The sequence below is a fragment of the Magnolia sinica genome, chromosome 10 (genome assembly GCF_029962835.1).
Source record: "Magnolia sinica isolate HGM2019 chromosome 10, MsV1, whole genome shotgun sequence".
NCBI classification, from domain to species: domain Eukaryota; kingdom Viridiplantae; phylum Streptophyta; class Magnoliopsida; order Magnoliales; family Magnoliaceae; genus Magnolia; species Magnolia sinica.
In genome coordinates this window covers 7,659,616-7,682,277 of record NC_080582.1, presented here as the reverse complement: position 1 = coordinate 7,682,277, position 22,662 = coordinate 7,659,616, and the positions used below count along the sequence as shown (strand labels likewise).

At 39.4% G+C, this 22,662-nt stretch overlaps 1 protein-coding gene across 1 annotated transcript in view; it reads left to right on the top strand.

Annotated features, from left to right (window-relative positions):
- Positions 1 to 1,451, top strand: part of LOC131257899 (calcineurin B-like protein 3) — a 29,456-nt gene extending 28,005 nt beyond the window's left edge. Inside the window, exon 10 of the mRNA XM_058258828.1 lies at positions 1,201 to 1,451. Coding sequence (XP_058114811.1) covers positions 1,201 to 1,258 — 58 coding nt within the window. The 3' untranslated portion in view covers positions 1,259 to 1,451. The remainder of the gene's footprint in view (positions 1 to 1,200) is intronic.
- The last annotated feature ends 21,211 nt before the right edge of the window (positions 1,452 to 22,662 follow it).

Below are 22,662 nucleotides of genomic sequence, written 5' to 3'. Positions count from 1 at the left end.
TGACACCCCCATGAATGAGATTCATTATATCGCGTCTAGGATAGATGTTCAACCTCATGTTGTAGAGAGTCTAACGACATCACCATCACCCTAGACAAAAAGGGTGTGAGGAAGTCTTCCTGTATTGTGATTTGGAATTTGTTCCTGTTCTTGATTGACTTTTTGCTTCCTACAAGAACAACAACAATCAACAGCCTCAAGTACTGCTGCTCCTGCTAGTCCTACACGACCCAAAAAGCGTATGTTCTGCATTTGCCCCATGATGTCTGGCAGTATAACTAGGGCTGCTACCTTTGTTTTGGTCAACCAGAACCCGACTGACCCTACCCAATTTCAGGTCGGGTCGGATCAAGTTGTCAATGTCCTCGGGTTGGATTCAGGTTGGAAGGATTACATGTACTTGGGTCACGTTGAGGTCTGGTCTGGTCAGGTCGGGTTTGTTTGGGTTGGGTCGAGTATGGAAGACTTTGGGTTGGGTTTGGGTTGTCACCTTGGGTTGGAATTCAGATTGGTTTGCATTGTGCATTGGGTCCCTCCTTGGGTTGGGCTCGGGTCGACCCTCAAACCGACCCGACCTGCCTGAGTTGCACCCCTACATATAAACCTGTGGTAATTGTAAACTGACACATTGCTCTTTTGAACACAAAAACACATCCAACATGGAAGATGCTAGAAACTCGACATACTGACATGTTCATACTGATAACAATATTGCAAATTGCATCTTTATATAAATTTTTATTCATACTGCGTGAGATAGATTTTTATGGGTATAACTTAAATACGTTAGTCCCTAAGTTGAATGAGTCTAATTTGATGCAAAAATTTCATGATATTTCATGAAATTTGTTACGATCAAACACACCCTTAACGTGTAAAACTCATTGCCCTTTTGGGTAAAACCAAATAATTAAGGGCATTTGAGGATTTCAAGGGTAGGAATTTCTCATCATCATCATCAATTGATAGAACTGATTGAAAAGTGTTAAGGATTCTGTGGCATTTTGACTGACCTTTTGGTCCTTTTTGGGTATTAAAGTTGAGTTAAACCCAACCTTTTCAATGCCATGTTTTGTTCACCATTATGGCTGAGAGAGGTTATGCTTAGAGAAAGTGGATTTGTTAATGTTCTTTTGACATGGAGGGAATGCACACATAATTGGTTTTTTTGTACTGATTTTTTTTATTTGTCTTGAGCAGAGACATCACGACTACATTCCCAAGCTTCGTATTCCACTCGCAAGTTGACGATACCTAAGGTTTCATTTCAAATTTCGAAGATTAGAGGGTTTGTTATTATGGTTTTGCAATTTCTAGTAGATTATATGGGTCACATAAGCTTGAGGGGCCCAGAAGATTTGTGTGTGATGAGATTGGTGTTTGTGAGGGATGATATTGTTTATCAGTTTCTATGCTCAACTGCTACACATTCTCAACTTCCTTGATAGAAATCGTCTCCTCCTAGGCAAAAATATTAATCCGTAAGTTTAAAAAGTGTGCCTGTGCTTTTAGTTCCATATTTGTGGGGCCCTGTAGTTTGGTGATCCAGGCCATCAATGTGGGTGGTGGGTGCTAAGCACCCAGATTGTGAGATTCACTGAATCAATCGGTGGACAGTGAGTGGACCATCTAGGTTAAAGCCGGCCCTGCCCCTTTAAAAAAAAGATTTCCAATCATCCATTCTATAAGAGACTTTTAGGGTATTTATCATCCACTGAATCAATGGTCGGTATCACGATGCGTGGGCCCTGCACGAACGTTGCTGAAAGCATCTGCCAACTGCAACTGTAATTTTATTAATGCTGTCAATGGTAAAGAGAGTGCCCGTCGATGTCGGGGTTCAAGTCAGTACATGCCCAAATCGGGGTAAACGGACCTGACTCGTCCGAGTGGGGGAGACTCGTGGTGCCAATTCATAGCTTTCCTACCAGACCGTGTCCGAGTCGACTTGAGCAAGGTCGACGCAACAACTCATCTGAATTGGCAATCTATGGCCTATAGGATGGGATATATTCAAAGACTCGATACCGACTCACCCGTGAATGGGGCATGCGCGAGCCAGCTCACTTCACTAGTTTGATGCAGTGGCCCAAGTTCATTTCATGTGCTTGTGTTGGCATTACTCTCTTTGCATCTACATCCCTGCACCAGGTGCTGCACATCACCAATGTATCGGGCTGATTTTGGCTGTCTGTATTATCACAGCCCCATATTTCTGCACATCACCCAGGTATTGAGCTGTTTTCGGCCGTCTGTATCGATCTCAGTGATAATGGTATGTATGAGGCAACATGTAAGGATTTTGGATGATAGTTTAAGCCTTGTTGGATCATTCATTTATTTTAATGGTGTAAACGTCAGTTGTCCATTTATATTGCTAGTGTAAACCACCTGATGAGTGGAGTAGCATGATTTTCCACAAGGTGATCTTCGCAGTGGGGCCTACCATTACACCATGTCTCAGGTCCAAGAAGTCGATATGACATGTTCCAACTTTTCTTAGAGAAATTGCTAAAAATCATTTGGGGTGCATCTCAGGGAGGCGTGATCTAAACTGTCCACACTCCATCACAAGAAAGGCATCCCCTAAAAAATTGGCGCCCAGTGGATAGATAAGTGAAATACAGTGTGGATATAATCTTAGCCGTCAGTATAAGTTTTGATGTGTGATGTATTAAATTTACCTTATATCAAGTAGCTTAATAGAAAAATACGAAGCAATTTTGTAAAAAAAGGGCCACCTCATATAACTAACTGAGAATTCCATCTGACTCTCCTATGTGTTAAAAAGAAAAACGTGGCTAGGATCTTCCAAAATTGGAGAGATTTTGGGAGCATGGCGGGGCACAAGACAACGGTCATGTGCCTTCCAATTAAACATTAATTCTGCCCATTGACAAATGCAGTTTCCTTGGGCCGGTGCTCGTATAATTCAATTGCAAAGGTCAAGGGCTGAAGTGAAGGGTATAGGCTCACGATTTTTCTTCCATAATTCACCTTTTAATTTTTTTTCTTGGATACTTTAAATTTGAATTTTAAATTCAAAGAGGAGTGAAATATGAAAGAAAGACTCTTCGCATGTCCTCTCCAATCTCTCGTGGGAGGTATTTCTTAGTTTCAGGAGAAGAAAAAAAATTACTTTTTTGTCTACCTAGCTTATCTTTGGATGATCTAAACCATTGATTGTTATCTGAGGTTTATTTTAATAATAGAATCAAAGAAGAAGAAAAAATTCTCTACTCATGCAGCAGTCAACAAGTAGCCACGTTCCAGAACTCACCTTAGCCATACAATCCACATCATCTATGTGATGCAGTTTCCTGCATTGACGTTAGAACATTGGCAAATTTTAAAATTTTTTTTTTTTTTCTAATCATCCCATAGACACTCTACTTGAATCGGAAGATATTATTCTTGAACCAGCCGGCCATATCCTGATAGAACCGCACCTCAAACCCCCATCACCATCAAATGGCCAAGCCAATTCAGAGACGGAATCCTTGGCCCAACCCAGACCAGGTCACAGGACTAGATCGAGAGATTCCCGGCTCCAACCCTTCAACCAAAATCATGGATCAACATTCACTAAAATTCCCAACTCAGGCAATGTTCTGATAAAACTACACATATTTATCAAACGAAACGACGGAAACCAAATATGATGAAGGGATTATGCCTAAACTTCCCTCTAAAGATGGTAGACGGTTCAGATCACCCGATCGCCTACCTTGTACGACCCAAAAAGAGCCCAAGAAAAGGAAACAGGGTCGAAGGCTACTGGATCGAAAAAATACAGTAAGTAGATGGTTGGCTCATCACAAGCCGATGGACACCCGGCATCCCTTTTCACCGATCATAGATATGGATCCCCTTTTATAGATCTTGCATAGTTGAAAAGTTGACAGGTGTTCATCATCAGAAGGTGGTTCGTTCTATAAATTCAACACCCAACAGCCAACATAACAATAGTAGAAGGCCCCTGAAAATCAGGGTTAAGTAAAAAGTAATCCAAGAGAGGGGACACCGCCAACTACGAATGTCAAAAAAAATTCCCACGCTAATGCTTAGATCTTGTTCAATCCAGTGAAATCAGCTTCGAAAAGTTAACTTATTAGAGAAAGTCAACCGGGTTAGGAATAGAGTTAGAATCGAAGATATTTGATCATTCATTTTAAACAAAAAATGAAGCCTAGGTTTTTTTTTCTTTCTTTTCTTTTCTTTTCTTTACATTTCAATTAAGTTCAAGATGTAGTCCATTCCATACAGTTTTGACATTAACATCTTTATCTATTTTATATTTATGCATTTTTTTTGTTTTCATCTTCTTTTTTTTGTTAGCTTGTTAGTACACCCATTGTCAGTTCATACTTCACTGTTAGCCACCCCCACTAGGGAATCGATACCAAGACCTCATTGTTGAAATGAGGTATCTTTCACTCAGTCTACCACTTGAGCTATGGATCGGGGTGTTTTTTCATCTTATTCACCTGCAGTCCATTCCACACCTATCCTGTACTAAAAAGTAGAGAGACGGTTTTTCCTTCCCACGGCAGCACTCACAATCCTATTTGCTAGCCATACATAAAATGAGCTAAAGTGATCTCACACCTTGCCCATCTATCTACGGTTGGGATCATCTCCATCACCAGAGGTGGGCCTTACGTATAAACCCCACCAATATGGGCTATAGCCCATAATTAATACCAATTGAAAATTTTTAACTGTCCATCCATCAACATGTTGATGTTGGTTTGCCTATTGTGCATGTAACTTGTTACGAGGAAAATAAACCAACCTATTATGGCTGGACCTCTGTCACCTCGACTAAGTATAGAGGAAGGCTGAACTCAACCTCCTCAAGTATGGAGAAAGACTGAGCTTGACCTCCTCAACTAAGTAGAGGGAAAGGCCGACCTCGACCTCTAAGCACGAGGTTGATGCATCTACTAAATATAACATGAAGCAAGCTAACTTACCTCAGGTCAGCAAGACTCATCCTTAGACAAACACAGTGCCGACCTTAGCTGTGACATAACTCAAACCACTTCAAGACGGCTGAGCCCATCATTTGTGGGATCCGACCTGACCTCAATCAGGTCTTTTCGTGTTCTCGGCCAAAGGTCATAGAAATCAACTTCCCCACTAATCACCTCGAAATTTCAACCAAGGATCTGAAAAAATCTGCCGTTTGAAGAACTTAAATCCTACTATAATTAGTTCCTACTAAACAAGTATACGTGCCCCTTACAACACCGCATCTCCTCACCTATAAATAAGAAGATCCCAATGTTGAACGGTACGACACAATCTTTAATCCCATACCCTAAATATTTAACTAGACCTAGGTTTCTAATTTAGTCATCGAGAGGTCCTTTACATGAGCAAAGGTCTTCTATGTCTATCTCTTGTACAAGTTTCCGAGTCTAGAAAAGACTAACCAGATTCCTGTATCAACATAGATGGTGCCATGAATGGTGCGCCTTCCAAATGAACAGGTCGGTTTCTCAATATCACAGTGGGACAAGAACAACAAAATCAGGCGAGAAATTTACGACTGTGGACCCCACCTTTTATCCAGCGGTTTTTTTGAAGCAATACAAACTTAGAATACACAGTTGGACCTCCTCGTACGGAGTCAGAATATTAGGACGAAAATACCCCTCCTCCTGACGGAAACGGCTCTTCCTCTCCATTTCCTCTCTCTGCTTTTCCTCTCCCTTTCTACTGCCACTTTCCCTGCCGTTGCTTTCACCCCCCATTTCCTCACTGCATTTTCGGTAGAAAGACAAAAAAAAACACCCTTTTTATCAGCCTCATATCAGCATTTTGTCTTTTCTTCTTGAAATGGTGGGTCCAGCGAAGAAAGCACACCAAACAGGTGTGTGTATATATATATATATATTATTTAATTATTATTACACACAGACACACACCGCACACACTCACGCTGCACACACACCCCCACACACTCACGCTGGTGGAATTTCACCACCTATGGCACTCGAACTCTTGACCGGGAGTTGAAACTCCTGAGAGTTTACCACCCGAGCAAGAGTAAGGACCCCACCTTTTATATTTTAAACTCAGTTGGGCCCACATTGAATTTACTATCCACGCCGTCCATCCATTTTTCCATCTATTTTAAGGGGTTGAGCCCCAAATTGAAGCATATCAAAAGATCAGATGGATCATACCACGGGAAACAGTGGGCATAATGATTTCCACCGCCGAAACCATAGTCGGCCCAACAGTGATGTTTGTTTGTTATCAAACCTATTCATAAGATCATACATATATGGATTAATAGAAAACACAATTATAAGCTTGATCCAAAACTTCTGTGGCCCCTAAGAAATGATCAACATTAGAAGTTCAATTCAAAATTTCATGTGGTGTGGTCCATTTCAACATTGGATATGTTTAGATTTTTCAGCTCAAGCCACGAAATTATTTGTTAAGTTTGCCCCGCTGATTTTCATGTTTGCCCCGCTGATTTTTTAGTTTTCGCCATTGATTTTCTAATTTCCCCCGCTGTTTTAGTTTGCCCCGTGATTTTCTAGTTTTCCCGCTGATTTTTCGGTTTGCCCCACTGAATTCAGTTTGCCCCATTGATTTCCTAGTTTGCCCGTTGATCTTCTAGTTTCCCCGCTGATTTTTCGGTTTGCCCATTGAATTTAATGATTTGCCTGCTTGAATCTCATGTTTCCCTCTGAATATCAAGTTTGTCCGATCAATTTCATGTTTTCTCCCTGAATTTCATGTTTTCCCAGCTTAATGTCTTCCCCATTGAGTTTACTTATTTGTTAAGTTTGCCCTCCTGATTTTCATGTTTGCCCATGCTGATTTCCAGTTTCCCTGATTTTCTAGTTTGCCCAGTTGATTTCCTAGTTTGCCCGTGATCTTCTACTTTCCCATTGATTTTCCGGTTTGCTCATGATTTTAATGATTTGTCTGCTAAATCTGTAGTTTGCCCTGATTATCTAGTTTGCCCTCCTCAATTTCATGTTTTCCTCACTTATATAGGATTCCTCGCTGAATTTTATGTTTGTTCGTTCAATTTCATGTTTGTCATTGAATGTCTAGGTTTCCTCCTCAATGTCTAGGTTCCCTTCCACATATGGGGTTTTGGTGTATACATATTGCGATGAAAACGGATGGGTATTACATAATCCGATGAACATGATGTATTACAAATAAAACACCATTATGGGGCGTAGCAAGCATAATCGGATTGCGTACTGAGTTAGTCAGTACGTTCCCATTGTACTATGTAAACTCAGTTGGGCCCACAATGAATGTATGTAATATATCCACACTGTCCATCTGTTTTTTCATTTATTTTAAGGGGTTTATCCCCCAAATTGAAGCACATCAAAAGATCAAGTGGATCATACCACGGGAAATAGTGGGCATAATGATTTCTACCACCGAAACCATAGTCGGCCCAACAGTGATGTTTGTTTGTTATCAAACCTATTCATAAGATCATACAGATATGGATTACTAGAAAACACAATTATAAGCTTAAACCAAAACTTCTGTGGCCCCTAAGAAATGATCAACATTAGAAGTTCAATTTAAAATTTCATGTGGTGTGGTCCATTTCAACATTGGATATGTTTAGATTTTTCGGCTCAAGCTACAAAATTATTTGTTAAGTTTGCCCCGCTCATTTTCATGTTTGCCCCGCTAATTTTTCAGTTTACCTCGCTGATTTTCTAGTTTGCTCCGCTGATCTTCTTGTTTGCCCTGCTGATTTTCCAGTTTCCCCCGCTAATTTTCCAGTTTGCCCCGCTGATTTCTTAGTTTGTCCCGCTGATCTTCTAATTTTCTCCGCTGATTTTCCAGTTTGCCCCGCTAATTTTAATGATTTGTCTTACTGAATCTGTAGTTTGCCCCACTGATCATCTAGTTTGCCCTCCTCAATTTCATGTTTTCTCCACTGAATTTCATGTTTTCCCCGCTGACTATTATGTTTTCATAACAGGGTTTAGGCGTGCTTCTTTAAAGATGACAACTCTCTTGAAGAAGAAAATATGACCAATTCACCAACTATAAAACTAGTTGCAAATAACATCTTCTTGTTGATACTACCACTATAAATGTTCACTAATTTGGCCAACGTTGAATTTGGTAAAATGTCCAGCTTGCCCTGTTCAATTTCCAATTTCTTGTTAGCTCCGATCAATATATAGCTTATGTTGATGGTTTGTCTCTGTACAATTTTTAGTATTTTCTTGCTCATTTTCTATTTATATTTCATATGAAGCTTGTTCAAATTAATGAAATGCTACATTGTTTTCAGAAATGATTCTAATTTTGTATACTGTGTTTATCTTGTGAATTTTATGTTTGATATGTTTTTCAATTCATTTCTGCAGGCGACGAATATTCTGTCGTAATCTCCAACCCAACATCTAGGTGTACATTGACATGGTGGTTTGACAAGGTGAAGGGTGGAGTGGAAAAGCACAATAGTCGCCTAAATCTGTTTACGCAATCCCCTTTCTCGTTTCTATTGCATGTTACATCCTTTAGATTTATAGGGGCTATATTTCACGTTCTTTTATTAAGATACAAAGGTGATTTAGTATTTGAGATCAGGGGGAGGTGATTGTAGTTTTCGGAGATGGACTTCGCCCTCATTACCGGTCTTAAGATTGGAGATCTTACTGTACCGAAGAATCGTTGCACTATGAGTACACTAAGAGATAAATACTTCAAAGAATATCCAGTCTTAAAGAAGCACATAATGGATGTGTTTGAGAGATTAGTTGACACCAAAAAGCATGAGGACGTCATGAAGGTTACCCTACTTCTAGTTGTAGAGTGCTTTCTTAGGGGAACCGAACCGAAAATCATGTGCAACTTGGATTATATTCACCTGGTGGACTCGTTAGATGATTTCTATATGTATCCTTGGGGTAGTCTGGGATACTATACAATGTTGTAAGGAATCGAATTTGTTGTTGCCGCATCAAGGTCCCCTCGGTACACTGTATGTGGTTGCATCTTTCCCCTATAAGTAAAAACACCTTTTATTTTCTATATGTTTTCCTTCTATATTCAATTATGGATTTTTAACCATATACAATTTCATTCTAATAGCTATGGGTAGTAGAGACATTTCCGGCCCTACAAGTGTGTATTGTTTCATATGTTCCCCATCAAATTCCACGGTTCATTCAATACCGAGGCTGGAAATGTTGGAGGTATAACAGAATAAATATTATTTTCGAGAGTAAAGCTGTAAGTTTATATATCTCCGGCATTTACTTTGCTTAAGTTGACGTATAGCTTAATTATTTAACATTACTCTTTGTTCTTTTCCAGACATTAGTAGTAATGAAATTAGAACCAACTCTACGAGAATGGAAAACGGATGCCGTTCGCTCGGTGCGTGACAGTTTCCAAGTGAGATGTCATGAAAAATGAACTATAATTTTCTATCATTGTAAAGTTATCCTTACTCTTACATATCCATCTATACATCTTATAGCTTACCGAGACCCAGGAAGATAATGATGATGAGGGTAATGAGACTGATCATGAGGAGGATGAGTCAGATGATAACGATGAGAAAGGCGTGGAGGGAGAGGGACCGAGGGGGGTATTATGAAGAATGTTGTTTTTATGGAGGAATTTCGAATTGAAAGGGAAGAGTTGAAGAAGGAGAGAGAGGAATTGAAGAAGGAGAGGGACAAATTGAGAAAAGAGAGGGAAGAGATGAGAAGGAAAGAAGCAATGTTTGCTGAGAGGGAGAGGTTGCTGAATGAGAAAGAACAATTGAAGAGGGAGAAGGATTTGTTTTTTGAGGACAAGAAAAAGTTAGTGAATGAGAGGGAGGAGTTTATTAAGGAGAATGAATGTAGTCGTACACGAAGGGGATGTTTTATGATGGAGGAGGGTGAGGAGTTGAGGAAGAGAGGGGAAGTAAATGATATTGAAGATAAAGAACTTGGACATGAGGACCTAGATGTGCAATCGTATAGTAATGTCAAAGCTAATGTATTGAATGCATCCACTTCTCATCCTGTTTATGAAAGGAGAATCAAAAGGATACCGAAGCCGTCATATTACAAGATTTCTCCGTACTTGTCCCTGTCTGCATTCGATACAACCCCTGCGGCGGTTCCTGAACCCGAGCAAGTAATAGCTTCTGCAACTTCTCCGATACCATTTCCTCTACAGATGGATCCTTTCAGGATACTATCCGCACATGAGGTAGAAGAGGCAGATGACTGGTACGAAGCAAACAAGGCCATGGCAGTGGGAAAATGGTTCAGTACAATATGGTTGAAGGATGCGTGGGTTGATAGCGAGGTAAGCATTACTAATTTATTCTCGATATGCATTGATTGACATATAATTATGTGTTATATTAATCTATGACTAAATCATACTATCCTATTGATTAGGCTATCGACACATACATCGAGTTTCTTGAGAAAAGGCATAACGACCTTTCAATAGCATATCCTCAAGATTGCAAGTTCTGTCCTACATATTTTACGTTAACTGTTTATTGCGCTAATCTGTAATCTGTTTGAAAATTTGATTTTCTTACATGACGTGAACTTTCATCATGTTTGTAACAGCAAAGCCTTGAGGGGTGTTTACCTGTTTTGATTGTATACCAGGCCTCCAAATCGGCGTCAGAACGGGCCGAGCTATTAGGTCAGATGGGTACGGCCTACGCAATTGCCAAGCAGCGAGATAAACCATACGGTAAAGCAATTTGGTGTTATGAACGGGTAATGCACTTGTCACAGAACATCATCTCTTACTATTATGTCTTCTATCATGTTTGAGTAATATATTATTTTATGAATCATGAACAGGTCTATGCGCCCATAAATCACGAAAATTCACATTGGTTTCTGCTAGTCATCTATCCTAGAGCAAGAAAAATTGTTGTTGTGGATAGCTTGTGCACCAATTTATTGCCGAAGTACAAGTAAAAGATGAAGAAGATGACTGATGCACTCCCCATTCTCTTCCATGTCACTGGAGACAGCACTGCGCTTGAAGGGAAGAAGTGGACCGTTAGAGTCGATGAATCTGCGCCGAAGCAAGACAATGGTTATGACTATGGTATATTCATAATGAAATATATCGACATTTTGTCTAACGGTCTCACCTTGGCGGGAATAGATATACAAAAATTCACGGCCGATTGGAGGAAGTCAATAGCATATGATTGCTTGTCTCTAGTTTTTAGATGATATTTGTCCAAGGCATGAGATGGATTTTGGAAATATGTTGTATACATTGTATTATATACATCGTTGAATATACATTGTAAATTATGATGTATAGCAAACTTTGTAAGTTTTGATGTATAGCATACTTTGTAATTTTGGTGGATAGCATATTTTGAAATTTTTTTACATATTCGCCGGAAATGTAAGTTATGATTCATACCTAGTTACATGTCCCCATCAAAATCACTGTTTGTCTAGCTGATTTTGTAGTTTGCCCCGCTGATTTTACAGTTTCCCCCGCTGATTTTGTAGTTTGCCCCGCTGATTTTCTAGTATCCCCCGCTGATTTTGTAGTTTGCCCCGCTGATTTTATAGTTTACCCCGCTGATTTTCCAGTTTCCCCCGCTGATTTTGTAGTTTGCCCCGCTGATTTTGTAGTATCCCCCGCTGATATTCTAGTTTGCCCCGGTGATTTTCATGCTTGCCCCGCTGATTTGAATGATATGATCGTTGAAAAGATAATATGAATAGTACTCTGGGGTCTTCAGTTTATTCAACTGTGACGCATGGTTTGGTGATTCAGTTGAAGCTACAACATATAATAAGTCTTATTTTGGGATGCATACCTATCAATGCAATGTGCTTATTGGAATGAACTTTTCGAGCATGATCCAAAGCATTCCTTAGAAGATCCATAAAGTATTCTTTTAAGACACCTCTATAGTTTAATAGTGAAATTAAAGTCTTATTTAGGTACGTTTTCCTTGGCTGATTGCTTAAAAAGGAAGACAACAGGCCATCTATACATCTTTGAAGATAAATGATAGCACGCATTTAACTGTCATGCGCAAAGACAACAGGCCATTTATACATCTATACATCTTTGAAAATAAACATGAAAATTAAAGACCCGCTGATTTTCCGGTTTCCCCTGCTGATTTTCTAGTTTGCCCCACTCATTTATATGTTTCCCCTGCTGATTTTCCAGTTTCCCCCACTGATTTTCTAGTATCCCCCGCTGATTTTCTAGTTTGCCCCGCTGATTTTATAGTTTACCCCGCTGATTTTTCAGTTTCCCCCGCTAATTTTTTAGTTTGCCCCGCTGATTTTGTAGTATCCCCTCCTGATATTCTAGTTTGCCGCGATGATTTTCATGCTTGCCCCGCTGATTTGAATGATATGATCGTGGAAAAGATAATATGAATAGTACTCTGGGGTCTTCAATTTATTCAACTGTGACGCATGGTTTGGTGATTCAGTTGAAGCTACAACATCTAATAAGTCTTATTTCATACTTGCCCCGTCCAACTTTCATTTTGCCTCGTTAAACACGGGCCGTAGAGCCGATCTGTGCAAATTGTACTTGGCGACTGTCTTTTCAGGCTATGCATCGCCCAGTGAAGGGCAAAAAAATCTGACTGAATGGGAGGTCATTGGGCTCACTGGGCTTGTGGTACATCACGGACGATAGATCCGGACCGCACCTGCAAATGAACGAATCGCATCGACCAGTGGGCACTTGTAAAGTGCAAATCGCTATAGCCCTGAAATAAAATCTTGTGTTTTTTAAACAAATGGCCCTGCCAATTGGGACAGTGAACTGGGGCATTTCGGCCTTCAGATTTCACCTAAATTTACACTTTGAATATTGAAGATATGTCCTTGCAGCGGGGCAGTCAAATCTGACCCTTGATTGAGAAATGGTGACCGGAATTGGGTCCAACAAGGCCATTTGGATGAATTAGCGAAAGCTGGGGCCAACTGACCTAAAACCAGGGTATAAAACCCTTTAACCCCTCTCTCTTTCACTCACTCCTACAACAATTCCAGCAACATTGACGGAGTGTGTGTGGGTGTATTCGCCGGAGACCTCGGTCCTACCGTAGTAGATGCGAAGTGTGGCTGATAAAAGGTAACAAATTCGAGCTCTCTTCCAATTTTCGTAGCTATGGCCGCATGCATGTGTCCTGACACAACTAACACAAAGAGAACCGGAAGACAAACCGTTCGGGGAATTTCAGCACTAAAGTCTTAGGCTATGATTCATGCATGTGCCTCGCTAGAATCATAGGCTAAGAACTCCTTTGTTGTTCGCTAAAATCAACCAAGAGGTGAGATCCGACCCTTGACCCAAATCCTAGGTTAATTGGATTTTCTCTTTCCAACTATCCTTATAAACTTCGTGTGTTGGATAGGTTCTGACGACCCTTGACCCAAACCCTAGGTTGAAACATTTAATCGGGTTTTCTCTTTCCAAATATCCGTAAAAATGTTATACATATGTTATATTTGGATTATATAAATATGCAAACCCACTGATGTGTATTGTGTTCGACGAAATGCCTGTGTGGGCTTGATAATAACATTACTTGCTAAGTATGGTTGACAAAATGAGTTCAAACTTGGTTTTGCTAAGTGAGGTTGACAAAAAAGAAAAATACCATCAGGATTATTGTGAAGGAAAAAAACTAAAAACACATTATAAACTCACTATTGTGACTTGACCCGGTCGACCCCATCTGGCTGTAATGGCCATTGACCCGGTCGACCGCAACTCACTGTTTTGACTTGACCCGGTCGACCCCATCTGGCTATAATGGCCATTGACCCGGTCGACCAGGTCAGAGCTTGGCCTATCGCTACGGATTATAACCGTAGCCATAACTATAGTGCTATGCACTTTTTTCTATTTTCTCTTTTTATTTTTTTATTTTTATTTTTTACATGGAGAACATTTTCTCCCTTACATTTTTCTATAATACATAATTATGTAAATATGTATATATAAGTACATAAAAATATTTTTCTATCTTTTAATTCATTTCTTTGTCTATTTATTTAACAAGCATATCTCCTAAACTAGAATGATTTACTTAACTTACCACATATGATTTTGGGGTAGGAGAAGCTAATTTAGCCAACCAACCTAGTTATTTTCCAAGATTCCATCTGGTCGACAATGGTTATAAGGTTTGTGATCATCTTATTTGTATTTTTCCGAGCATGGATCATCCACAGTGGAGCCCATCTGGCTAACATTCTAGATCATAAGACCATAGCCTCCACTTATACGAGCTCATGACACAAGGATACTACTTTGAAGGAGATTTTGCTAACAACATTTCATAGGTCTCCTTTGATTCTCATTTGTGGAACGATGTTCTATTGAAACAAAGAAACAGCTTGATGTTCATCAGGATGTTTATGTTAAAAGATGTTGTGAGAATGCATATTTATTTAGAGTGTATTATTCCAAACCTTACTCATCTTCTAAACCCATACCTAAAGACACATATTACCTAAATTGCGCAGATCACACTATCCACGAGCTAACTGAGATGTGGATTGATATACAACAAAAAGGGAGGGCAAATGATGGTACTTAATTAACTTAAATGAGTTTTTGCCTCCAAAAATGAATGGATACAGATCTAAGAAGAGAGATCTTCAACCAATTGAGAGAAAACGGCCGTTCTAGCAATCAATAAAAGGAAACTGAAAACAACCCTTCCAGCAGTCAATGTCTAGCTTGCCCTGTTCAATATCCACTTTGCCCCGCACAATTTGCAGATTGCCCCGATCAATTTATAGCTTATGTTGATAGTTTGTCTCGCACAATTTTCGGTATTTCCCCGCTCAATTTCTATTTCTATTTCATATGAAGCTTGTTCAAATTAATGAAATGATACATTGTTTTCAATTATGTCTGATTTTGTACACTATGTTTATCTTGTGAATTTTATGTTTGATATATTTTTCAATTCATCTCTGCAGGCGACGAATATTCTGCCGTTATGTCCAACCCAACATCCAGGTGTATATTGACATGGTGGTTTGACAAGGCGAAGGGTGGAGTGGAGAAGCACAATAGTCGCCTAAATCTGTTTAAGCATTCCCCTTTCTCATTTTTATTGCATGTTACATCTTTTAGATTTATAGGGGCTCTATTTCACATTCTTTTATTAAGATACAAAGGTGATTTAGTATTTGAGATCAGGGGGAGGCAAGTGCAGTTTTCGGAGATGGACTTCGCCCTCATTACCGGTCTTAAGATTGGAGATCTTACTGTACCGAAGAATCGTTGCACTACGAGTACACTAAGAGACAAATACTTCAAAGAATATCCATCAACACACCCCCACAAGAGCCTATGTGGCAGATAAGTTTGATATCTAAGCCATCCATTTTTCCATCTATTTTAAGGGGTTAAGCCCCAAATTGAAGCATATGAAAAGATCAAGTGGATCATACTATGAGAAATAGTAGGCAGAATGATTTTCATGTTTGTCCCGCTCATTTTCATGTTTGCCTCGCTGATATCCTAGTTTGCCCTGCTGATTTTTCAGTTTGCCCCACTGATTTTCTAATTTCCTCCGCTAATTTTTCAATTTGCCCCGCTGATTTTCTAGTTTGCCCCGTTGATTTTTCAGTTTACCCCGCTGATTTTCCAGTTTCCTCCGCTGATTTCCTAGTTTGCCCCGCTGATTTTCCAGTTTGCTTCGCTGAATTTCATGTTTTCCCCACTGAATTTCATGTTTTCCCCGCTGAATTTCATGTTTGTCTCGTTGAATGTCTAAGTTCCCTCCCTCTATGTCTAGGTTCCCTTCCACATATGAGGTTTTGGTGTATACATATTACGATGAAAATGGAGGGGTATTACATAATCCGATGAACATGATGTATTACAAATAAAACACCATTGTGGGGCGTAGCAAGCGTAATCGGATTGCGTACTGAGCTAGTCAGTACGCTCCCATCGTACTGAGTAAACTCAGTTGGGCCCACATTAAATGTATGCAGTATATCCACGTCGTCCATCCGTTATTCCATCTAATTTAAAAGGTTAAGCCCCAAATTGAAGCATATCAAGAGATCAAGTAGATCATACCACGGGAAACAGTGGACATAATGATTTCCACCATTGAAACCATATTAGGCCCAACAGTGATGTTTGTTTGTGATCAAACATGTTCATAAAATGATTAAAACGTTGAGTCCCTGTTAAATTCAAGAGCAACTAATCAAATAACAAGCCTTTCTTGTTGCATGATAATATGGAGGAATGTTACTGAAAGTTCAAAACAACTTGAAAGAGTTATGGTGTAATATGCATACTTTGGCATGTCACATCTCAACTTGATAGGTATCATTTTTGCATTGATTAGTGGATATTGTTAATACTTCTCAACTTGATTCGGAATTTTTTAAAAGAATTTTGCAATGGAATTGGATGGAATATGTTGTTTGGAATTGGATTGAGTCCACTATCTAAATCAGTCCTATATGCATGCATAATTTCATTTGAAATTACATTGATTCACGAGGTGTAGTAGGTTTTTACTTTACATCGTATCCTACACTATTGCTACTGAACTGATGTCTTGGGTTTGTTGCAATTTTGAAAATAAATTAAGGACTTTTTCTCTTTCATGGCAAGTGATAAGTCTTAGGTGGCCATGATTGTTGGCTATGAAAAAGATGGACTTTTCTGGAATCTCAAGAATTGCATTGTGTGATCACCATATATAATTAAAACTGCATGCCTGTATTTGTATCTGTATGTGCATATGCATATCTATATATTTCTATAAGTATGTATGTTTGTATATGTGTATGAATTTATAAATGCATCATCATCACCATTATTATCTTAGTCTTCTCCTAAGAATTTGGGTTGGCTTTTAGGAAGTACATGGCAGAGGTTTCTACATGGAGCACTCTTTATAACCAACTCCAACCATGTGAACTACCAAAGCAACCAGAGCAACATTCATCACATTGGGCATTTATTGAAGCCAGACAGCTGCAATGTGCTTATTGAAACGAACATTTCGAGCATGATTCAAAGCATTCTCAGAAGATCCATAAAGTATTCTTTTAGGATACCTCCATAGTTTAGTAGTGAAATTAAAGTCTTATTTAGGTACGTTTTCCTTGGTATTGATCCCTAGTGGGGGTGGCTAACATGGAGGGTGTGTACTGGCATGGGTGTTTACTAGCAAGCTAACCCACATTTCCATGCATTTCATGGTCAATTTGCTTCACTTCATGGTCATTTCCATTCATTTCATGCTTGCCCCGCTCAATTTCATGTTCCCCCCTGATTTTATAGTTTGCCCTGCTCAATTTCTAGTTTGCCCCGCTCAATTCCATGTTTGCCCCGGTCAATTTCATGTTTCCCCTGGTCAATTTCATGTTTCCCCCGCTGATTTTCATGTTTGCCCCGCTGATTTTCTAGTTTGCCCCGTTCATTTTCATGCTTGCCCCGCTGATCTTCTAGTTTGCCCCGCTGTTTTTCTAGTTTGCCCCACTCATAATTCAGTTTACTCCGCTCATATTTCAGTTTGCCCCGCTGATTTTCTACTTTGCCCCATTCATTTTCATGCTTGACCCGCTCATTTTCATGATTGACCCGCTCATTTTCATGCTTGCACCGCTGATTTTCTAGTTTGGTCCGCTCATTTTCATGCTTGACCCGCTCATTTTCATGATTGACTCGCTCATTTTCATGCTTGCCCCGCTGATCTTCTAATTTGCACCGCTTATTTTCTAGTTTCCCCCACTGATTTTCTAGTTTGCCTCGCTCATATTTCATAGGAAATGGGAAATGGGAAATGAGATGTTTTGATCTTTCAATAAAACAGATTTTTTAAAAATGATTTCTTGAAAAATCTAATTTCATGGGGTTTACAATGTTTAAACTTCAATTATCCATTAAAACTCTTCTTCAGGAATTCCAATGAACGAAAGAAATCTAACCACAACATTCCGTGGCTAAGTTAAAGAAGTCTATGCTTTTAGCTAAGCATCCAAAATAGCTCACAAGAACCATCTATTCAAACTCAGTTGTATATTTATCCAAGCCATTGATACGGAGGAAACCATCATGAATGGGTCATGTCTAGTTTACATGTCTTATTCCTCGTATCCATACCTTATCTGAATTACACAAGCAGGACATCTAGAGCTTGTAGTGCTAGATGAGCCCGCTAAGCATGTATACAAATATGCCACTATCCAATACCGAGTGAAATAAGATATGTTCGAGTATTTATTGCCGAGAATAGGGCATAGCTCACTGATGCATGATTACACCACTCACATGTCAGCAAAATCATGCCTAAACTGGACTTGAGGCCTAACTATTGCACATTATCTGTAAATAAGGTTGTACATCAAGCCGAGTCAAGTCGAGATGGGCCAAGTTCGGCTTGACTCGTCCATGCTATACTCGAGTTTGAGCTCGATCTCGAGCTTGCCCTCGAGCTCAACATTGAGGCTTGGCTTGTTTGCCAAAGCTTTCGACTCGAGCTAGTGGTTCGAGTCGAGTCGAGTTTATCTTGAGTTTTGAAACTCAATTGAGCCATATGCAAACTAAATTGTCTAAAAGTTATGCAACTTGCCTGTAACCTAGGGTTAGATGAATTCCCTATAATCCAAAGGGATGCAGATTGCCCACAACAACTTAGGGTAGGAATCCCTTACTATTGAAAGCTATGTGGGTCTCATGTCAATTCATTTTGACTACTTTCGTTATGATATAAGACAAAAAATGAGATAAATCTAAAAAAATGAATTGACTACTCTCATTATGATATAAGACAAAAAATGAGACAAATCTAAAAAACACAAGTGGGCAAGACAACCGACCCGGTCGACCGGGTCCCAACTAGCTGACCCAGTTTATCAGGTCCCTGGACCAAGGTACCTATGGCTACGGATTCGCAGTACCTATGGCTATGGTTATAATCTGTAGCCATAGAGGCTGCTAAATCTATAGCCATAGGCCAACTTACTTAAAAACAAAATCAGCGAGTTGGGATCGACCGGGTTGGGACCCGGTCGATCGGGTCAAAGCTCGGCCCATCGCTACGGATTATAACCGTAGCCATAGCTATAGTGTTATGCACTTTTTTCTCTTTTCTCTTTTTATTTTTTTTATTTTTATTTTTTACATGGAGAACATTTTCCCCCTTACATTTTTCTATAGTACATAATTATGTAAATATGTATATATAAGTATATAAAAATATTTTTCTATCTTTTAATTCATTTCTTTGTCTATTTATTTAACAAGCATATCTCCTAAACTAGAATGATTTACTTAACTTACCACATATGATTTTGGGGTAGGAGAAGCAAATTTAGCCAACCAACCTAGTTATTTTCCAAGATTCCATCGTGTCGATGGTCGAAAATCCATTTAATTCAGTTCATGGTCAATTTCAATCACTTCGCGGTCAAACTAAAAATTCGGTGGGGCAAACTAGAAATTCAGTGGGGCAAACATGAAATTGAGCAGGGCAAACATGAAATTAGGGCTGAAAGTCGGGCGGGTTGGTTCGGGTTGGTGCTCAAGCCTAACCCAACCCAAGTTTTATCAGGTTGGTGTTTTTATAGCCCAAGCTAGAGATCGTGCCCGATATATCCTGCCCGAGCCCAACCCAATGTCGGGTCGGTCGGGTTGAACCCGCTCAACTTTCAGCCGTATATGAAATTGAGCAGGGCAAACTAGAAATTCAGTAGGGCAAACATGAAAATGAGTTAGGCAACCATGAAAACAGCGGGACAAACTGAAATATGAGCGGGGCAAACTAGAAAAACAGTGGGGCAAACTGAAATACGAGCGGGGCAAACTAGAAAAACAGCGGGGCAAACTGAAATATGATCGGGGCAAACTGAATTATGAGCGGGGCAAACTGAATTATGAGCGGGGCAAGCTAGAAAAACAGTGGGGCAAACTGAATTATGAGCGGGGCAAACTAGAAAAATAGCGGGGCAAATTGAAATATGAGCGGGGCAAATTAGAAAAACAGCGGGGCAAATTGAAATATGAGCGGGGCAAACTAGAAAAACAGCGGGGCAAACTGAAATATGAGCGGGGCAAACTAGAAAAATAGCGGGGCAAATTGAAATATGAGCGAGGCAAACTAAAATATGAGTGGGGCAAACTAGAAAAATAGCGGGGCAAACTGAAATATGAGCGGGGCAAACTAGAAATACAGCGGGGCAAACTGAAACATGAGCGGGGCAAACAAGAAAAACAGTGGGACAAACTGAAATATAAGCGGGGCAAACTAGAAAAACAGCGAGGCAAATTGAAATATGAGCGGGGCAAACTGAAATATGAGCGAGACAAACTAGAAAAATAGTGGGGCAAACAAGAAAAACAGCGGGACAAACTAGAAAAACAACGAGACAAACTGAAATATGAGTAGGGCAAACAAGAAAAACAACGGGGCAAATGTCGGGTCTCATTTGTCCACGTCATTTCCAAGGACTCAAGCTAACAAGATATGCCGGATTTCTCTCTCCCAAATAGACTGCGTGCTATCCTACATGACTTATTAAAGGAATAGTCATATATTTTAGCTTAGTTTTTTAAAGAAAAAAATAAAGTTCTTTATGATGAATAATCACGTATATAATTAATAAAATCATAGATAACAAAAATAAATCCTATATTGAAATATAATAAACTAATGTAATAACAAAAATATTAACATGTAATGGATTGACACGTAATTGAAATAACAAACTAATGTAATAACAAAAATATTAGCACGTAATTGAAATATAATAAACTAATGTAATAAGTCCTATATTGAAATATAATAAAAATAAAGTTCTTTCTAGTTTTCCCTGCTCAATTTCATGTTTGCCCCGCTGAATTTCTAGTTTGACCACGAAGTGATTCAAATTGACCATGAACTGAATGAAATGGATTTTCGACCAATGACCCGATGGAATCTTGAAAAATAACTAGGTTGATTGACTAAATTAGCTTCTCCTACCCCAAAATCATATGTGGTAAGTTAAGTAAATTATTCTAGTTTAGGAGATATGCTTATTAAATAAATAGACAAAGAAATGAATTAAAAGATAGAAAAATATTTTTATATACTTATATATGCATATTTACATAATTATGTATTATAGAAAAATGTAAAGGGAAAACGTTCTCTATGTAAAAAATAAAAATAAAAATAAAAATAAATAATAAAAAAAAAAGGTGCATAACACTAAGTTTTGGCTACGGTTATAATCCGTAGCGATAGACCCTGCTCTGACCCCCAACACGCTGGCTTCCTTCTTCTTCTTCTTTTTTTTCCTTCTTTTTCCCTATTGTAATCCCCACCGATTTTTGTGGGTCCCATTATGAGGTATGTGTTATATCCAAACTGTCCATCTATTTGGAGAACTCGAATTAAGGCTTGACGTGAAAAATAAGACAGATCTAGCAATCAAGTGGACCACACTGGAAAAGGTAGTGGGGAATTAAACATCTACCATTGCAACCCTTTTAGGGGTTACACAAGTTTTGGATCATTATGAAATTTGTTTTTCCTATTCATCCAGGTCTTTGTGACCCTATGAATGAACTTAGACGGGAGGATTTCTCACAAACATCACAGTGGGCTCCACTTGAGTTTCTAATGGTCGACGCTCATTCAAAATTGTTTCCTGTAATGTGGTACAATTGAGATTTGGATATACCTAATTTTGGTCTTATACCATAAAATGATCTGGAAAAATATATGGACGGCATGGATGAAAAGTATACAACATGGTGGGGTCCACAGACCACCGACCGTCCGCATTAGCTGGTGGCAGGGGGAGTACCGAATCCGTTTCCGTCAAAAGGAGGGGTATTTTCGTCCTGAAATTCCAACTCCTTATGAAGAGGTCCAAGTGCGTATTCTAAGTTTGTATTACTTCATAAAAACCGCTGGATAAAAGGTGGAGTCCACAGTCGTAAATTTCTCAAATCAGGCGGATTCAAAACTCAGGTGGACCACACCACACCATTGAAAACTTTGTGGGCAACAGAAGTTTCGTGTCAGGACAATATTTGTGCCTACAGTTTATCTGAGTGGTAATAACCCTATGAACGGTTTAGATGGCATATAAACATCTTGGTCGGCCCCTGGAAGATTTTAACGGTGGACATTTCCGTTCTCACTGTTTCGTGTTGTGTAGCTTACCTGATCTGTCTTATTTTTAGATTCTTGTCCCATCGTGGTCCTGCAAAACTGATGGACGGAATGGATTTATCACAGGCATATCTTTGGACCCCACACAGCTTCTGAAAACAGGCGGCACAGGCAATCCGTGTCCTAACAAAGGAGAGGTGTTATACAATCCGCTGCGGGATTTCTGTACAGTAGTGCTCAGCCTTTCAATCCACACGAGTAGTGCCCATGATCTCAGTCGTTCAAAACTCTGGTATTGTGGCTATCACCATTGATTGTCCATGCACTTGAAAATCCTCAGATCGGAATAGTCCTAGCCCTTCAATATTTGCAAAATAGACGATTGAGAAAAAAAAAACGTATTAACCGTTCACATTCAATCATAAAAACACTGAATATTTCATGAATGCCGGAATAGACTTTAAACATAGATATCCACCGGACTAACGGTTTGGATCAATGAACCGTGAGCCCACTTATTGGGA